This window comes from Giraffa tippelskirchi, chromosome 7 (genome assembly GCF_054371585.1).
Source record: "Giraffa tippelskirchi isolate mGirTip1 chromosome 7, T2T-mGirTip1v1.2.pri, whole genome shotgun sequence".
Classification (NCBI taxonomy): domain Eukaryota; kingdom Metazoa; phylum Chordata; class Mammalia; order Artiodactyla; family Giraffidae; genus Giraffa; species Giraffa tippelskirchi.
Window position 1 is genome coordinate 50,557,663 of NC_137281.1, and position 16,093 is coordinate 50,573,755.

At 42.9% G+C, this 16,093-nt stretch overlaps 1 protein-coding gene across 8 annotated transcripts in view; it reads right to left on the reverse strand.

Moving 5' to 3' along the window:
• CDH13 (cadherin 13) overlaps positions 1-16,093 on the reverse strand; it is a 1,025,542-nt gene that overhangs the window by 14,785 nt on the left and 994,664 nt on the right. For all 8 annotated transcript variants that reach the window (XM_081514130.1, XM_081514131.1, XM_081514132.1 and 5 more), the window contains one exon: positions 14,067-14,209. In XM_081514130.1, the coding sequence (XP_081370256.1) occupies positions 14,067-14,209 (143 nt within the window). The remainder of the gene's footprint in view (positions 1-14,066; positions 14,210-16,093) is intronic.

The window sequence follows — 16,093 nt, forward strand, 5'->3', positions numbered from 1 at the left end:
CGGGAGGTAGGTTCCCCTTTGGGAATCTGATGAAGGTCGTGGTCCTGCCTCAGGAAACGCACTCCGGTTCGCACTGAGGGGTTGGCAGTCACTGGGAGAACTGCAAGTGCGGCCTGGGCTCCGTGCAAGGTTGGAGCTTCTGATGTGCGACACCTTAGTTTTAGTTGTTGTGAGGCTGAGGCAGAGAGGTTGAGCACCGGCTCAGATGAATTCCGTGTCTCAGGCCTCCTTCTCTAGAATGAGGGTTAATCTTAGCTTTCTATGTCCAAGTTTGCTCTCTGTAGATTGATTCTTACAGGTTCTCATTTCAACTACAAAAGCTAACTAAAATTCCCAGACCATCATTTGGGGTTATTATTAGTATTGTTTTTGTATCTTTTTCTTATGAGCTACTTTTGTTGTGGTAAAATATGCATATTTACCATTTTAACCATTTTTAAGTGTACAGTTCCATGGCATGAAGTACATTCCTACTGTGCAGCCATCACTGCTGTCCATCTTGAGAACTTTTTTCACCTTCCCCACCTGAAACTCTGTCCCCACTAAAAGACAGCTCTCCCTCTCTTCTTCCCCATAGCCTTCTAATCTTGGTGGGTCATTCATTTTGCTTCAAGCTTTCATGCTGCCAAACAATGGTTTGACGTAGGAGTAATGCTCACCATTTTCTTTCCTGGACCTGAATAACCTAATCTGTTTTATCAACAAGACTGCGCCTTCAAGACCACAGAGATGCTCTGACCTCAGGAAGCTGTGCCCTGGACCACTGATTGCTCCCATTTCTGGCTTTGTCATTCCCACTCGGCACTGACAGCTTATAATACTTCACAAATTGATCAGTTTAGGACCAAACTGATCCTGCGGGTTGATTTTGAAACAAGACAATTTAACTTGTATTTATTCACTTTGGTGGTGATAATTTCCTTGAGAGATAGTCGAGTTGGTATCCTGTGCTCAGTGCCAGCTGTCCTGGCCAAATCCTCAGTCTGGTTGGTTCAGTATCGAGGCTTGAACTTTTGTGTTCTAGGTGTAGTTGGGGCAGAGCTGTACATTTTCTAAGAGAAGCAGGGTCACGTAACTAATGAAAGCGAGGATTTAGGGAGAGAAGTTGAACCCCTGCTGTCCTTCAGAGTAGGAAAAGTCCAAGCAAACCAGAGAGGTTGCTGTTTGAGCACATGGAGCTCTACCCTCCAGTCTTCTGTCATTTTTCCAGAAGAGGAAACTGGGACTCAGAAGATGAAGTAACCTGTCCACGGTGCTGTGACCATTGGTGGTGTGTCACCTGTCCAAGGACTGTGGCCCGTGAGACACAGTGTTCCCATGCCATGCGTGCTGTGGAAACTCCAGGAGTGAGTGCAATGACTGGTGGTCACAGCACAACCCACTGTCGGTGACAGACTGTGGAGCTCAAAGTTTAGGTGCTCTGGCGCTGTGGTTGGCATCAAGAGTTGGTAGAAGGGGTGAAAAACAATCTATGTGTTTTGTTACTTAAGTCACCAACAATATACTGCTTTCTGTCGAAGGTGGGTGGAGCTAAGGTGTGTACCCAAGGGCATGTGTCACACCTGGGTCTCCTGGCACTGGGTGGGTGTAATAAGAAGCGGGGCCAGGTTAGGGTTAGGGTTATGAGGATATCATTTTATTGAGAACCCTGACCACATAGGATTTTCACTTAGGCAAAAAAAAAAAAAAACCACTGAGATTTTATCATAGGTTCCATTATTCAAAAGATACACACATATATATCTATCTTGTCAGTAACAGACAAAAACAGTGTGACACTAATTAAAAGATATATATGATTAGGAAAAAGATTAGGAAGAAATATACCCAAACCTAAATAGTGATTATCTCTCCAGGTAATTAACATTAAAGTAATACTTTTCTCTTTTCAATCTCCTTTATAATAACTATGATTGCTGTGATAATCATAAACAGAATGTAAATTCAAAAGTTATACAGGGATTTAAAAATATTTTTTCCAATTCTACTTTCTTTTCTCTCTTTGTTTTTACAAAGAATTGATATTTAGTAAATTTGCAGAGTTCTGCAACTACCACCACTATCTAATTTTATTTATTTATTAAAGTTTTTTTTTTTTTTTTGATATGCACCATTTTAAAAGGGCTTCCCAGGTGGCTCAGTGATAAAGAATCCACCTGCCAATGCAGGAGATGTGGGTTCTATCCCTGTGTTGGGAAGATCCCCTGGAGAAGGAAATGGCAACCCACTCAAGTATTCTTGCCTGGGAAATCCCATGGACACAGGAGCCTGGCAGGCTACAAACAGTCCATGGGGTCACAAAAGAGTCAGATATGGCCTAGCAATTAAACAACACACAACTTTTAAAAAAGTATTTTTGAATTTGTTACAATATCTCTTCTGGTTTATGTTTTGGTTTTTTGGCTGAGAGGCGTGTGGGGCCTTAGCTCCCTAACCAGGAATTGAACCTGCATCCACTTCTAGCAAAGGTGAAGTTTTATCCACTGGACCACCAGAGAAGTCCCCAAATGATATTTCTGAGGCTCATCCATGAATCATTACTTCATTCCTTTTTATAGCTGAATAATACTCCATTCTGTTGATTGACCATGTTTTCTTTATCCATTCACTAGCTAATGGACATCTGGGTTGTTTCTACTTTTAGTCTGCTATGAACAACTGCATATGAGAAACCAGATTTTCACGCACTACAATGTCCCTAGACTGGTAAGATCAGACCCCAGTGCATCTCCTCAAGAGAGTACCCTTAGAAGAATAGGCTCCACAGTTGGCTGGACTGACTTCACATGCAAAGAAGGTTGGATCTCAGACAGAACGTCTGGAAGCAAGCTCTGAGAAGTGCAGGAAAGCAGTAGACTTTTCTTGTCTCTGGGCTAGAGTTGTGCAGCATGTGTCTTACACTGGGAATCACGCATCCAGGTGGTTTTGTATGGGGAATAGTGTGCAGAATGAGGCTGCCTGCAAAGGAGAATAATATGCAGGAAGAGAAAGTGAAAGGAGGGAAAGATAGGAAGCTCATTTCTGAGCTCCCTGGACTCTGAGCATCAGAACTATTCTCTGTCATGTCCTATTAGAATAGGTACCTGGTAGCTTAAAAAAATTTTTTATTTATTATTATTATTATCTGTGGTGAAGGAAAATGCAGTGCTTATCGGAAAGCACCACACAAGGAGAATGGGTGGCTTGTGCTCAAAAAGCCTGAACTCCCTGGGTTGAGTTTTGAATGAATTCAAGTTGATTTGAAAATTGCTCTTTCCATACTTACAATCATATATGTTTATATTTCCATAGGTTTCCCTCTATTCTGAGAACAGTGTCCTCCCTTCCCTGACCAGGGGGAGAAACAAGTGCGTATGTGGGATGAAGTATCTGTGGAACTCAGAGCAGGGAGTCCACTCCAGAGACCAGGAGGGAGACCTGAGCTAGGCGTCTCAAGGAAGCTTGAGGCCCAAATTCTGGGAGGAAAATCGGGAGGATGGGCCAATTCATGGGGGACCACAGTTCACATGTGGCCCCTAAGTGAAGGCTGGCCTCCCCTGCTCGATTCTGAGGTGTGTTTGTTAGGGCAAGGTGCTTGGGTGGGGCAATATACTCCCCTCAGTTCCCTCTGCATGTCTGGGCATCTGTTGAACCTTTGCTAAGTGGCTGTGAGCAAAGAAATGCCAGGTGTTTTATTTCATGTGAGCAGGGCTCTAAGCTACCTTTACCTGTGCTCACAAGTGTGAGTGAACCAGGACCCCTCTCTGCAGGGTCATCCTTCATATTACTCAATTCATCCCTATGTTCTATTTACTGTGGCTAGGCAGGATCACTATTTTACAGGTCTGCTTTTTTTTGGGCATGTGCCCTGTAAGCCAAGAATCTTGTTGCTTTTTAATTTAATTCATAAGCATTTTTTTAATTGCTGTGTTAATAGAGATCTTGCCAATCTCATTTTATATTCTGAAAACATTTAGTAGTAAACCAACCAAAAACTTGGTAGAAAATAGATTTGCAAACTACAGCGCCAGGTTTCCATGGTTAATACTTGATGTAGAACTGAGGCAATTATTCACATAATTCAGACTCAATTCTATAGGATGAGAAATAATCTGAAACCTGAAACTGTTTTTTTTTTTTTTTTTAATTCCAGAGTTTGGCTTTTTTGATTCCATCTTACGGACTTTAAAGACAAGGCAAAAATAGGGGAAGAATTGATTTGGAGGCCGTTTCTAAACATGATAGTTTCATTTCATTCATTCAGCCCATAATTATTTATTGTGACTTCGTCCTGTGCTGGGTTGGCTAAGAACAGAAGTCAACCGTGCAGGGTGTCTGTTGTTGAAATACTAACCATGTGGCAGGAACAGATATGTAAACTGATGCAAGATAACGCTGTAAGTGCAGGAAGAGGAGTGAGGATAAAATATCACGGGAGCTTATGACGTGGAATAATTAACTGTCTGGGGATAGCTCAGAAGTCTCCATAAAAAGATGGCTGGAAACAAGAACACTTTGTGAGGCTGGAAAAGGTTCTTCTAGGAGGAGGAAATCCTGTGGCTAGAAGTTGTGGGAAGAAGCGGTCATAGACTTTTCAGCTGGCTGTTGGCCTTGATGAAAGCCGGGCTGCTGGAGGCAGGGAGAGGAGAGGACGCGAGTGAGGAGGGAGGGCAGGGAGGAGCAGCTGGGAGGCCAGGGCAGTAACAAGGACAGACAGTGGGGGCTTGGGTGAGGGCTGTGGGGATGCGAGAGCAGAGGCTGGACAGGCAGTGAGACTGGACTGGGAGTGATGGGGGAGGAGCATCAGTGGGGATGGGGTTCTAGCTTGGGGACCGTGCAGGTGGTGATGCTATTACCCAAGCCGGGAACACCAAGGAGGACGAGCTAAGAGATCCTTTGGTAGGATGAATTGAGCTGGCAGAGATGGGCATTTGCAGACAGCATTCTAACGCCCAAATCAGTGTTTTTTTCCTCCAATGAATGTATGAAAACACTATGTTTAAGATGGTTGATTTGACTGGTCAGCGTGGAAATGTCCTGCCGTCAGGTAGATGAAGGTTAGCTTACCTCTCCCTATTCGGACAGAACAAGCTCCATGCATTGATGCCCATGGAGTAGGCAGCATTTTCTGGCTAATTTTCTGATTCAGAGCCCTACTCTCAGTAGAGGGCTATGCAGCCTGTCCCTTCTCTAGAAAAATGTTCAGACCATCACTAGCATAGTCATCAGATGACACTTCATAGTTTGCTTCATATACTGATGATTTTGTAATGATACGGTTAGAAAAATCAGTCCATGACTCAGCTCTAGTAGACTGACTTAAATATTTAAATTTTGTAATATTTAAGGGCTTATAAGTCACCAGGAATTTTGCATTCAGGATTTCCAGTCCTTGTAACAGCTCAGCAGGGCAGGTGGGGAGACAGGCTGAGATGGCCCTCAGCTAAGCTGGGGTGCTGCTCCTTCTGAGGGGAGCAGAGCACCAGGCCCCCCTCTCTCTGGAGTGTATTTGCTGCTACACGTGGCTCTGATCACAGCCCTTCCATTACCAGATCTCAAGAGTTCTTTTATTGGGCCATTTTGTCAGTGACAAAATTGGAGCTATATTTTCAACGTGATTGATATTTTACTGGTACTTGAAGTAACGAGGAATGATGGCTGGGTCTTCAATGTATTTTTCTTCCTCAATTATTATAACAGCTGCGATAAAGGGTGTTAAACTGGCTTAATTGGGTTGCCATCATAACTAATGGCTTGATTTTATCCAAACTAGCATCTTTTAAGTAGAATTAATCTAAATAATTTTACTACATCCCCCACGCAGGCTTGGTTGATCTACAGAAAGAGAAAGACGATAAAGGGAGGCATCATTCTGAAGTTCAGATTCCCCCGTCATCCCCGGTTTGGGGGCCATTGTTATCCAGTAGTTCAGTGGTCATTTCACTTATGGGGCCAAATTACTTTTTTTCTTTTTGAATCAATTTAAAAGTCCTTTGTACAATATTTCAATTTTGATGGGCTGGCATTATCAGATCATCTATTATATAGGAGACTGAGGGAAAAGACAGGCGAGAACATAATAGATCTTAGCTCATGAAAAATCACGATCTCAGTCTATTCCATTTTAATTGTACAGCTGTTACACTCAGTTCTCTGTCTGCGTTTTCTTGGTTGCCCACCGCACATTTTTCACCAACAGACTCAAACATACTTTATACAAGTTGCTAAATCATGAAAACACGCTGCTGAATTCAGCCATAATTGGGCTTGTTTTTTCCCCTTATTCTTTTAAATGAAAATAGATGGGGATGCAACCCTTCATAATCATATAAAGACTTCATATGGACGCTAGAGATAGTATGTATTTCCTGGCTCAAACTATTTCGTATGCACTGAGCCTTAGGAAGAACTAATGGGGATAAATTTTTTCTTTTTTTCTTTAAGCTCTCTGCATAAGCTGGGTGCTGGGAAGCAAGGGCATTTGAACTTCTTGAAGCAAAAGACTTGTCTTTGGCATTTGGAGTCACAATTTAAGATCTTCTGAGGGTATAAGAACCATTCAATAACAGTCATGGAACACTGAGCCCTACCCAATTTCAGAACAGAAGGAGGAGTGAAAGCTGAGGTTATAGGTGAGAAGGAGGCAGGAAGACCAGCCTGATGGAGTCCTGAGCAGAAGGCAGGGAGCCAAGAAGCAGTGGCCAGCTCTGCCTTTCCTGCCCAGGACAAGGCCCTCGTGGGTGGTAGTTCCTGGACTCTGAGGAGGAATTGCTTGTGGAAGCTTTCAGCCCACATAAGACAGTGAGACTCACATCCGACCTTTCTGGTGATTACCTGAGTAGGCGCGATAACCACCTGGGATTTGCCCAGTGCCAATTGCTGCAGCTTTGCCTCCTTGTCAGCACAGCCCCAGGGGGATGCCATCTGACTGCACTCCTGAATGCTCTCTCTCTCCATCTTGGTATTTTCCTCAGTTATTAACATTATTTCCCCCCCCGCCCTTTCTTAAGACAGGCCAGTGATTCTGTGTTTGTTAAGTCTTTAATGAAGGAGTTCCTGTACTCTGAAGGCACTGTCTTAACCTTTTCAGAAAACCTGGACCACATAAGGTAAATGACAATATCCATCTTTAAAGATAAAATGCTTGCCAACAGGAAAGGTCACACCTTATTAATCTATAGGATGAAAGGCTGTACTCTTCCAATCATTTAACTACAGCAGCCTGTTCTGCTTTAGCTAAACAAAAGCATTTCACTTATAAAAAAGCAAGGTTGTTGGGTAATTTATAGCTCATTACAATTGATACCGGTTTACGAAAATCGCCTTATACACCCTTGAGTGTTCTGTGGGTTGCAACCTAGCCTCTATCTGTAGCCTCTGTCTGTGTCTTTTCCTCCTCAAATCATCTGTATCCCAGGCATTATCAATATTATTATGAAGCGCTATTCTAGAATCTACATAGACTCACACTGGAGCCGCAAGCAAACAGGTCCAAAGAGTTTTTAACTTCTGTTACAGAGTTTTTCTCTTTAACTCTTCTAAAACTTCTAAAAACGTCTCCAAAACTCTTCTGTTGAAGAGTTTTTAACTCAGGATAGATTTGCAGCCCTGCTTCTGACTTTGTTTTTACATTCTTCCATTCTGAGCTCACAGCTTCTCGTCTCTAAGAGGTTCCTAACTTCCATTGTTCTGAACTGAACGAGTAGAGCCTGTGTAGGCGTTATCATGGCGTCACTTCCGCTTTTCGTTAAGTGTTACAGGACTGCAAACTGCACACTTCGCCTTGTTCCCTCTGCAGACGTCCTGTCACTCCACTCTCCCGGCACTACTGCCCCCCGCCCTCCGGCAGCTGGGGACTGTCCTTCCTGAGAATGACAAGACGCTGAGAGTCTAGCTCTAGGGTACCAGGTACTTAGAGAACACGTGAATGGTTACAGTCTCCTGGAGAAGGCACAGTGGACCAGGGACACGCTTTCTGTGTAGTTACATATGTATATTTCTTAAGTTGTATTGAAATATAGAAACATTTATTTTCTATAATGACACAGCTTGAAGAAACTGCAAAATCTGAACACACCCAGGTAGTGAGTCCAGTATATACAAGATTAAGAAACTCGTCTGGAATTCCTTACAAAACTAAAAATAGAGCTACTTATACATATAATCCTGCAATCCCACTCCTGGGGATATATGCAGAGAAAACCATAATTTGAAAAGATAAATGCACCTGGATGTTCATTGCAGTACTATTTACAATGGCCAGGGCATGGAAGCAACCTAAAAGTCTGTCAACAGAAGAATGGATAAAGAAGATGTGATATATATACACAATGGAATATTACTAAACCTTAAAAAAGAATGAAATAATGAATGAATTTGAAGCACCATGGATGAAACTAGAGATTATCATACTAAGTGAATTAAGTCAGACAAGGAAAGACAAATATCATATGATATTGCTTATATGTGGAATCTATAAAAAAAGATACAAATGAAATCACATACAAAACAGAAACAGACATAGAAAACAAATTTATGAGTACCAAAGAGGAAAGGGGGAGAGGCATAAATGAGGACTTTGAGATTAATACATACACACTACCATATATAAAACAGATAAACAATAAGAACCTACTATATAGCACAGGGAAATATACTCAGTATTTTGTAATGATCTATAAGGGAAAAGAATATGTAAAAGAATATATATCCTCTATTATAGTTATATATATAGTTATTTACAACATTGTGAATTAACTATATACTTTAGCAGCTCACTTAAAAAAAAAAGTCCCTTAAGTAATGCTGAAGCAAGAATTAGTTTGGCTTGTTCGACCTTGACATAAATGGAATTATTCATTGTGTGATCTTCTGCCTTAGCCTTCTTTTTGCTCAATGTTGTTTGCAAGATTCATCCACTTGTTGTCAATAGCTGCACATCATTCATTCTCAGTGCTGTATAGACCCAATTGTGTGAATGTACCATTCATTTATTCTACATTTGTTGGGCATTTGGATAGTTTCAATTTTGAGCTAGTATGAATAGTGCTGGTAGTTACACTCGGGTGTGTGGGTTTTGGTGAAGTGATGCATGCATTTCTGGTAGATATATAGCAAGGCATGTGATTCCTGGTCACAGAGGATGCATATGTTCAGTGGTATCTGATACTTGCCGCTTCCCGAGTGGTTGTACCAGATCACACTTCTCCCAGCTAGATGGGAGAGTCCCAGCGATTTCACACCCTTGCCAACACTTGGCATTCCCCATCTTTTCAGTTCAGTCATTTTGTAGGTGTGCCAAGTTTTGAATGTCATTGTATTTCCTTGATTAATTTGTATTTTAATTTATATTTGCATAGTTTAATTTTTATTTCCTTGATGAGTGTTGAGCATCTCTTCATACATTTACTGCCATTTGTATATCTTTTGTAGTGAATATCTGTTCAAGTCCCTTACCCATTCTTCTTTGCATGGTGTCTTTTGCATACAAGTCCCTTGTAGCTTCAAAATGTGGCAAATGTCTTAAAGCGAGAATGGCTGTGTGTTTAAGGTGAGTTTCCTCACTTTGTTAGGTCTTTGTTTCAGTGAGACCCTGGGAGATTTCACTCCGCCCTTAAAAGGCATTTATCTGTAGCCATGTGCTTAAGGGCCCTCAGGTTTTCACTTTGTCACACCAGTCACATAACTGTTACAAGTATATCTCATTTATTTCCCTCCATCCTAGGCCTTGCCTGGGTCAAGCTTGATCCTTGCCCCAAATCTAAAATGGCCCCCGAGAGGAAAAAATGGCTAGGGGCCTTGTACTCTTTGTAGAACAGTTCTTTCCTTTTTTCTATTTTAGTTCTTAGTTGATTCAGGTGTCACTGCTTCTGCAGCTCTCTGATGCCTTTACAAGGAGGACTTTTGCGATCTATCCACATTTTTCTAGTTTTTGCAGTAGGGACATTGGGTCAACTATATCCTACCAGAAAGTTCCCACAGCCATGTATTTTATTGACATGTTTTGGCATAAATTCCTGAGGGACTCCTTGTTGTGCTGTGCTTAGTTGCTCAGTTATGTCCAACTCTTTAAGACCCCATGGACTGTAGTCCGCCAGGTTCCTCTGTCCATGGGGATTCTCCAGCAAAGAATACTGGAGTGGGTTGCCATGCCCTCCTCCAAGGGATCTTCTCAACCCAGGGATTGACCCAAGTCTCCAGCATCGCAGGCGGATTTTTTACCAACTGAGCCACCAGGGAAGCCCAAGAATACTGGAGTGGGTGGCCTATCCCTTCTCCAGGGGATCTTCCCGACCCAGGAATCGAACCAAGGTCTCCTGCATTGTAGGCGGATTCTTTACCAGCTGAGCCACTAGGAAAGCCCTTGACTCCTTGTATGGAGAGAATCAATTTATTTTGCTTTAGCTTCCCTCATGTTACATGACAGAAATTCATTATACTTTCATCCCATCAAATACACTGAATTTCTATAAAGTTAATAAAATCAAAATTCTTACTTTGTTTAACATTGAGACATCTGTTAGTACTATCAGCTTTGATCTAACAGGTAAGTGTTGGTTTTTCCTGGGTGAACATAATATCCAGAGATAAGTTTTTGGTGAGTGACAAGGAGACTTTAAACAAAAGTTTCTCTGATTTATGAGGTCTTTTAAAATTTATTCTCTTTTTTGCTCTAAGTCTTTTGGGCCTTGTTCAAGATTATCATCTCTAATGATGGCTCTGTATAGTGATGCCAACCTGTTTTTTATTTACCACTACATCTTCAGGGACATTTCTAAATTTCGGAAACATCTGTGATGCCAGATTTTGAATCTGCTTGCCTGATATTAGTATTAATGGAGTTAGAGAAGAAATACATTTCAAACTGTATATTCCTTGAGGTCCATTCTTTCCATCCCTGGGGTGGGACTGACATTTATTGAACATTCAATGACTCGATGGGAACTGTAGAGGGCCCAGCACTTCATCTTCTCACAGCAACGTTATAAGCAGAAATTATCTTCCTTATTTTGTAGAAGTAGAAGCTGAATCTCAGAATCTATAAGCAGCTTGCCCAGTCACACCTTTCTCTTGCAAAAATTAAAGTTTACTTCATTTCTAGGTTTTTTTTTTTGATGACTAATTGCATAAAATATTCAAACTTCCTTCATGGTGTTCTTAGCTGAGAATTTTCTCTACATGTACAGATACATTTACGTGGTTCTCAGAACTCTGAAATCATTACTTCAGCTGATCCTCACTGACACCATTTGTTGGAACAGCATTTTAAATCTCCTTGGCTTGTTGTCCTCCACTGCTGATCCCTGTCTAGACTTGCTCCTTCCACAAAACATATCTGCTCTGATGGCGCCCGTCTCTCTTGCATCGTGAGTCCCTGAGAAAAACCTCCTGGCCTCTGTTTCATCCTGCCTTGCAGCATCTCAAGGGACCATCTCAGCATCCATCCCATACAGTCACGGTGGCAACAGTCCTCTAAACCAGGTCTGTTTCAGTTAATGGACTAGATTTCTGACTAGAAACTTACTATCACCTTTCTCTGTTTCATGTTGAGTATGCGTTGTTTTCAAAGCCTTGTTTCTTACATCCACATGTTTTCTGGATTTGCCCTTTCAAATTCGCTTCTGTTGCCACCAGGCTGCGTGATCCCTTTAACTAAGATACGTGTGATGGCTTTCAATGTGTTTCCTGGCTCTAGACTCAGTCCACCCAGACTACTTCCACCGCTTCTCTTACCTTGATTTCTCAAGCTCTCGAGGGCCTCCTTACCTCATGTCTCATCATGACCTGACTGATTCTCCACATTGCTGTGGGGGTGGAGATGGGGGTGAAGATGTGGGGTGTACCTTCCTAAGGTACAGAGTCATCCTGGAGGAGTTTGAGAATCAAATCAAACTTCTTGGCATGGCCTATGGAGAACGACCTAATATATGATCTATTCCACAGATACATGAGTGCCTCCTCAAAGTCTGGCATGTGATAGGAGCTGGGCATTCCACACAAGATCCAGTTCCCTTATCTCTGTAAATATGGAGCCTCCAGTCACACTGAGCAACGTTTCAGGGTCTCACATACCCACCTTCTTTCAGGCTTCTAGCAGAACACCTTACCCTTTCTCAACTTATCCTTCATCACTCGGGTTAGAGATCCCCTCAACCAAGAAGCTCCCTGTGACCACCTCCGAGACTGGATGGTCTGGGGCTCCCCTGGTTAGTTCCCGTAGGACAGGTGTGACGTTCTTTGGCCATCTCCTCTTTGCCAGCCTAACTCGCCGAATAACTTGTTAGCTCACTGAGCACAAGGACGATGTCCTGTTCATCTCTGAGTCTCCAGGACCAAGCACAGGGTCTGGCCCAGCTCTCTGCTGACGAGTGTCCATGTGCTCTTTCATCACGTCACTTTCCTCCTCAACGGTGTATGGGGTCCTTGGGTGCCTGCTTCCTCAGACGACTTGTCTTGAAGACTTAAGCTTTCCATATGCATTCAAATGAATTTCTCCACCTTTATTCACAGTGGATATAACCCTCTTCTTACCTCCCATGCCACACCCCCTTTTAGTTTTGATTCCACTGCTCTGTGGCCCCAGGCACCCCACCTCCGACCCTGCCACCTACCCCAATTCTCCCTGCCTTTCAAGGCCAGACTCTAAGGTGGACTCACTGTGGAGCCCACTCGGCCCTACTATGAGCCACACCGATCGCTCACTTCTCAGACGTGCTCTCCTACCTGGTGTGGGTGGAAGTACCCAGCCTCTGAGAAGTCCCAGTTCACCCATTATAGGGGAATGAAGGCACATATAAAGAACCCTATAAATATCTATTTCAATGTACTTACAGGACTCAGAACTGAGTCTTCAGCTATGAACAGCCAGCTTCCAGGAATACAGGGAGGGCAAAACTTCTTGTGTGATTGATACAGTAGACATCTCAGCTTGATATACTTGAAAATGAATTCTGATTCCCCTCATCTCAAACAGTAGCAAATCTTGTTAGTGTTGTGTCTGAAATCTACAGACTATCTCCAGAATCTGACCCCTTCTCATTCCCCTCCTCTATGAGTGGTACAAGCCACCATCTTCCCTGGATTGTCCTGTTTCCTAAAAGGTGTCCCTACTTCGGTCTTATTTCCTTGTCTCAGCAGAGCAGCAGCAGGATCATGGCACTTGGCAATGGTGTCCATTTCACCCAAAGTAGAGCCAAGGCTCATAGAGGGGCCCACACAACCCTCCACGATCCGCATCCCCATTCCTGTCCTGGACCACTGCCTCTCTGCTTTGGCCCCCAGCCTCCTTGCTCTTCCCTGAGGTTGCTTCAGGGGTTCCATCCTCACTTCCTTCATGTTTTGACTCAAACGTCACTTCTTCAGCCAGCCTCTCAGGGCTGTCTAGTTACAACTATAGCATCCTTTTGTTTGCTATCTCTTCTTCCTGTTACCCTGTTTCATACATAAATAGTATTACTTTTTCTTCTCCAAAAGCACATTACGTATTTTAGTCAGATTCCTTCCTTTCTCCATGAGTGTGCCAGCCGCACGAGGACAATGATCTTTGTTTGTTCATAACTCTATCTCCAGTGTCTGGAACAGAGTCTGGCTTGTGGATATTGTATTATTAGCTTCCGAATGAACAGGAATTGTTTTGTGATTACGAAGGTACTAGCTGAGGGGACTTGATGTCTTTCTGTGGTGTATATCATAAGAGGAACAAAGCTGTGGGGACAATTCAATTGTCAGGATCTGTGATGTCCTCTGGGATTTTCTTTCAACTTGCATTAAGGAAAAGAACCATCCCTGTAGATGAGAACAGGAGCCAGGATGAAGGACATCAGCTTGACTTCCGAGACTTGGTGCCTGCCAGAGATGGAACACAGTGGGCTCACGGCTCCGACCTCTAACTAGACAAAGACCCGAGGATTCCAGGACTTGGGGGTCTTACTAACTCACTGTGTGCTTATGCACTTTGCTTTCCCTGCCCTCACACATTTCTGTTCTTCCCAAGAACACGTCTAGGCCTAACAGAAGAGAAGTAAAAGTGTAAAGATATATTTAGAACTGAAAAGTACACACTTATTGGAATTTAAAAAATTGCTCACCACTGTCGATTGCCAGGAAGAGGGCAGTGTAGACACTGTTGTGGACGAATGGGGACTCGCGGTCCAGCACAGCAGTGGTGTCAACAGTCCCGTTGATGGGGTTGATATTCAGCCAGCCTGCTGGGTCCTTGTAAACAGAATACCTGAAAAAAAATCCCCAAACAATGACAGATTACATTCAAAATAGGTTAAAAAAATGTTCACAGAGTGCTGGGCACAAGCTCCCATGCTAGCTGCCAGATAATTTTTAATACAAATCCAAAAACATCATGAGAGTGCAGTTGTTCACCCAGAAAGTAATGACTGACCATTAACCCTGGGCTGTCTCTGTGCTGAATGTTTTGTACATGCACCTCCTTTATTCCTCGTGACAAGCCTGGAAGGAAGGAGCTCGTGTCTGCCTGGCTCTCATAGTGGCAGTGTTCACAGCCTGTCTCCTGAGTTCAACTCCAGTTTTTTCAGCCCCCCTTTTACACCTTGGATGCATCTTGTATGCAGACCAGGTGGCAGAGGCACTATCATGAAGGTATGGGCAGGGTACACAGATGCTTGGGAGAAGAAGGAATTACCTGTGATGGAGGGTAACCCTGGGGTCCTCACAGAGAACGCAGCATTTGAACTCAGACAGACGGAATGGGGGGATGTTGTCAGAGAATGAGAGGACAGACACGTCAGGGAAAGAAGAATATGAATTAACATGGAACAGAGATAGGCACTAAAATATTAGTTCCACAGTAGCAAGGATATCTGTTTACTGTCATGACCCCATCTCCTGGAACACTGCTTAGCACATATACGACACTCAATAGATAGTTGTTGAATGAATAAATATTTAGGGACCGGAAGGTAGATGGTTGTGGTTGGAACATAGCTTCTCCAAGGGAAACTGAAAGGTAATGAATTTGGAGGGACAGATTACAAAGAACCTGAATCATTTAAGGGGTTTGAACTCTAGATATACCGGAAACCGTCAAAGAATTTTAAAATGTTTTATACACACTACTTTATTTAAAATAGATGATCAACAAGGACCTATTGTATAGAACAGGGAACTCTGCTCAATGTTCTGTAATCACCTAAATGGGAAAAAAATTGAAAAAGAATAGACGCATGTGTATGTATAACTGAATCACTTTGTTGTGCACCTGAAACTAACAGGACATTGTTAATCAACTACACTCCAAATAAAATAAAAATTAAAAAGAATGTTCTTATTATTTCTGAGGCTATTATAAAAGTAACACATGCTCATTGTAAGAAGTTCAAGCAATAGAAAGGTACATTAAGTACGAAATGAGAGTCTTGTCTGTCTGGCTGAACGTGACCTGGCTGTCTTTGACCTGGGTGGCTAGGGAAACGTGGGCAACTGAGAGGATGTTAGATGCCACAGACCTTATGATTGCCTTATTTTTTCTATTATTAAACTACAGGCTGTAGATTTTTTAGTTTTCCCTGAACTTCGGTCATTTTAAACCAACTTTTGTGTTAAAAAAAAAAAAACTTAAGTAAGATGTTTTTATTTTTTAAAAAATTTAGCACTTTGACTTTTTGCCAAGGAAAACAATAAATATTATTCCAGCGGGAAAGGAAACCAAATCAGACCAAAAACAACTCCCCTCCCCCACCCCCCACAAAACACACACCCAGAGAGATAAATGCCTTTGCCAAGGTCAACGGCTAGCGTGCAGCAATGTTGGGAACTGAACTTGGAGCCAGGGCCCTGCCCTTAACCTCCACACAAGCTCTGCCCAGTCGCACATGTTGTCAGCATCACGGGGGAGTTAAAGGTATAGACTTCGGAGTGAAGAAGACTCAGATTCTCTGTGAATCCATTTCCTCCTCTGTTAGGTGGGACAATCCCAGTGGCCTTAGTGGTGGCTGTGAGGGTCAAGTGAGGCCTGACTCCAAGTGGCTGCCGTGTGTGCCAGTGGCCACTGGGCCAGGCCCAGTGCTCTCTCTTGATGTGACCCACAGCGTCCCCCAGAGTGGTTTGGAAATGCATGACTTGGTGAGCCCGGGGTAAACAA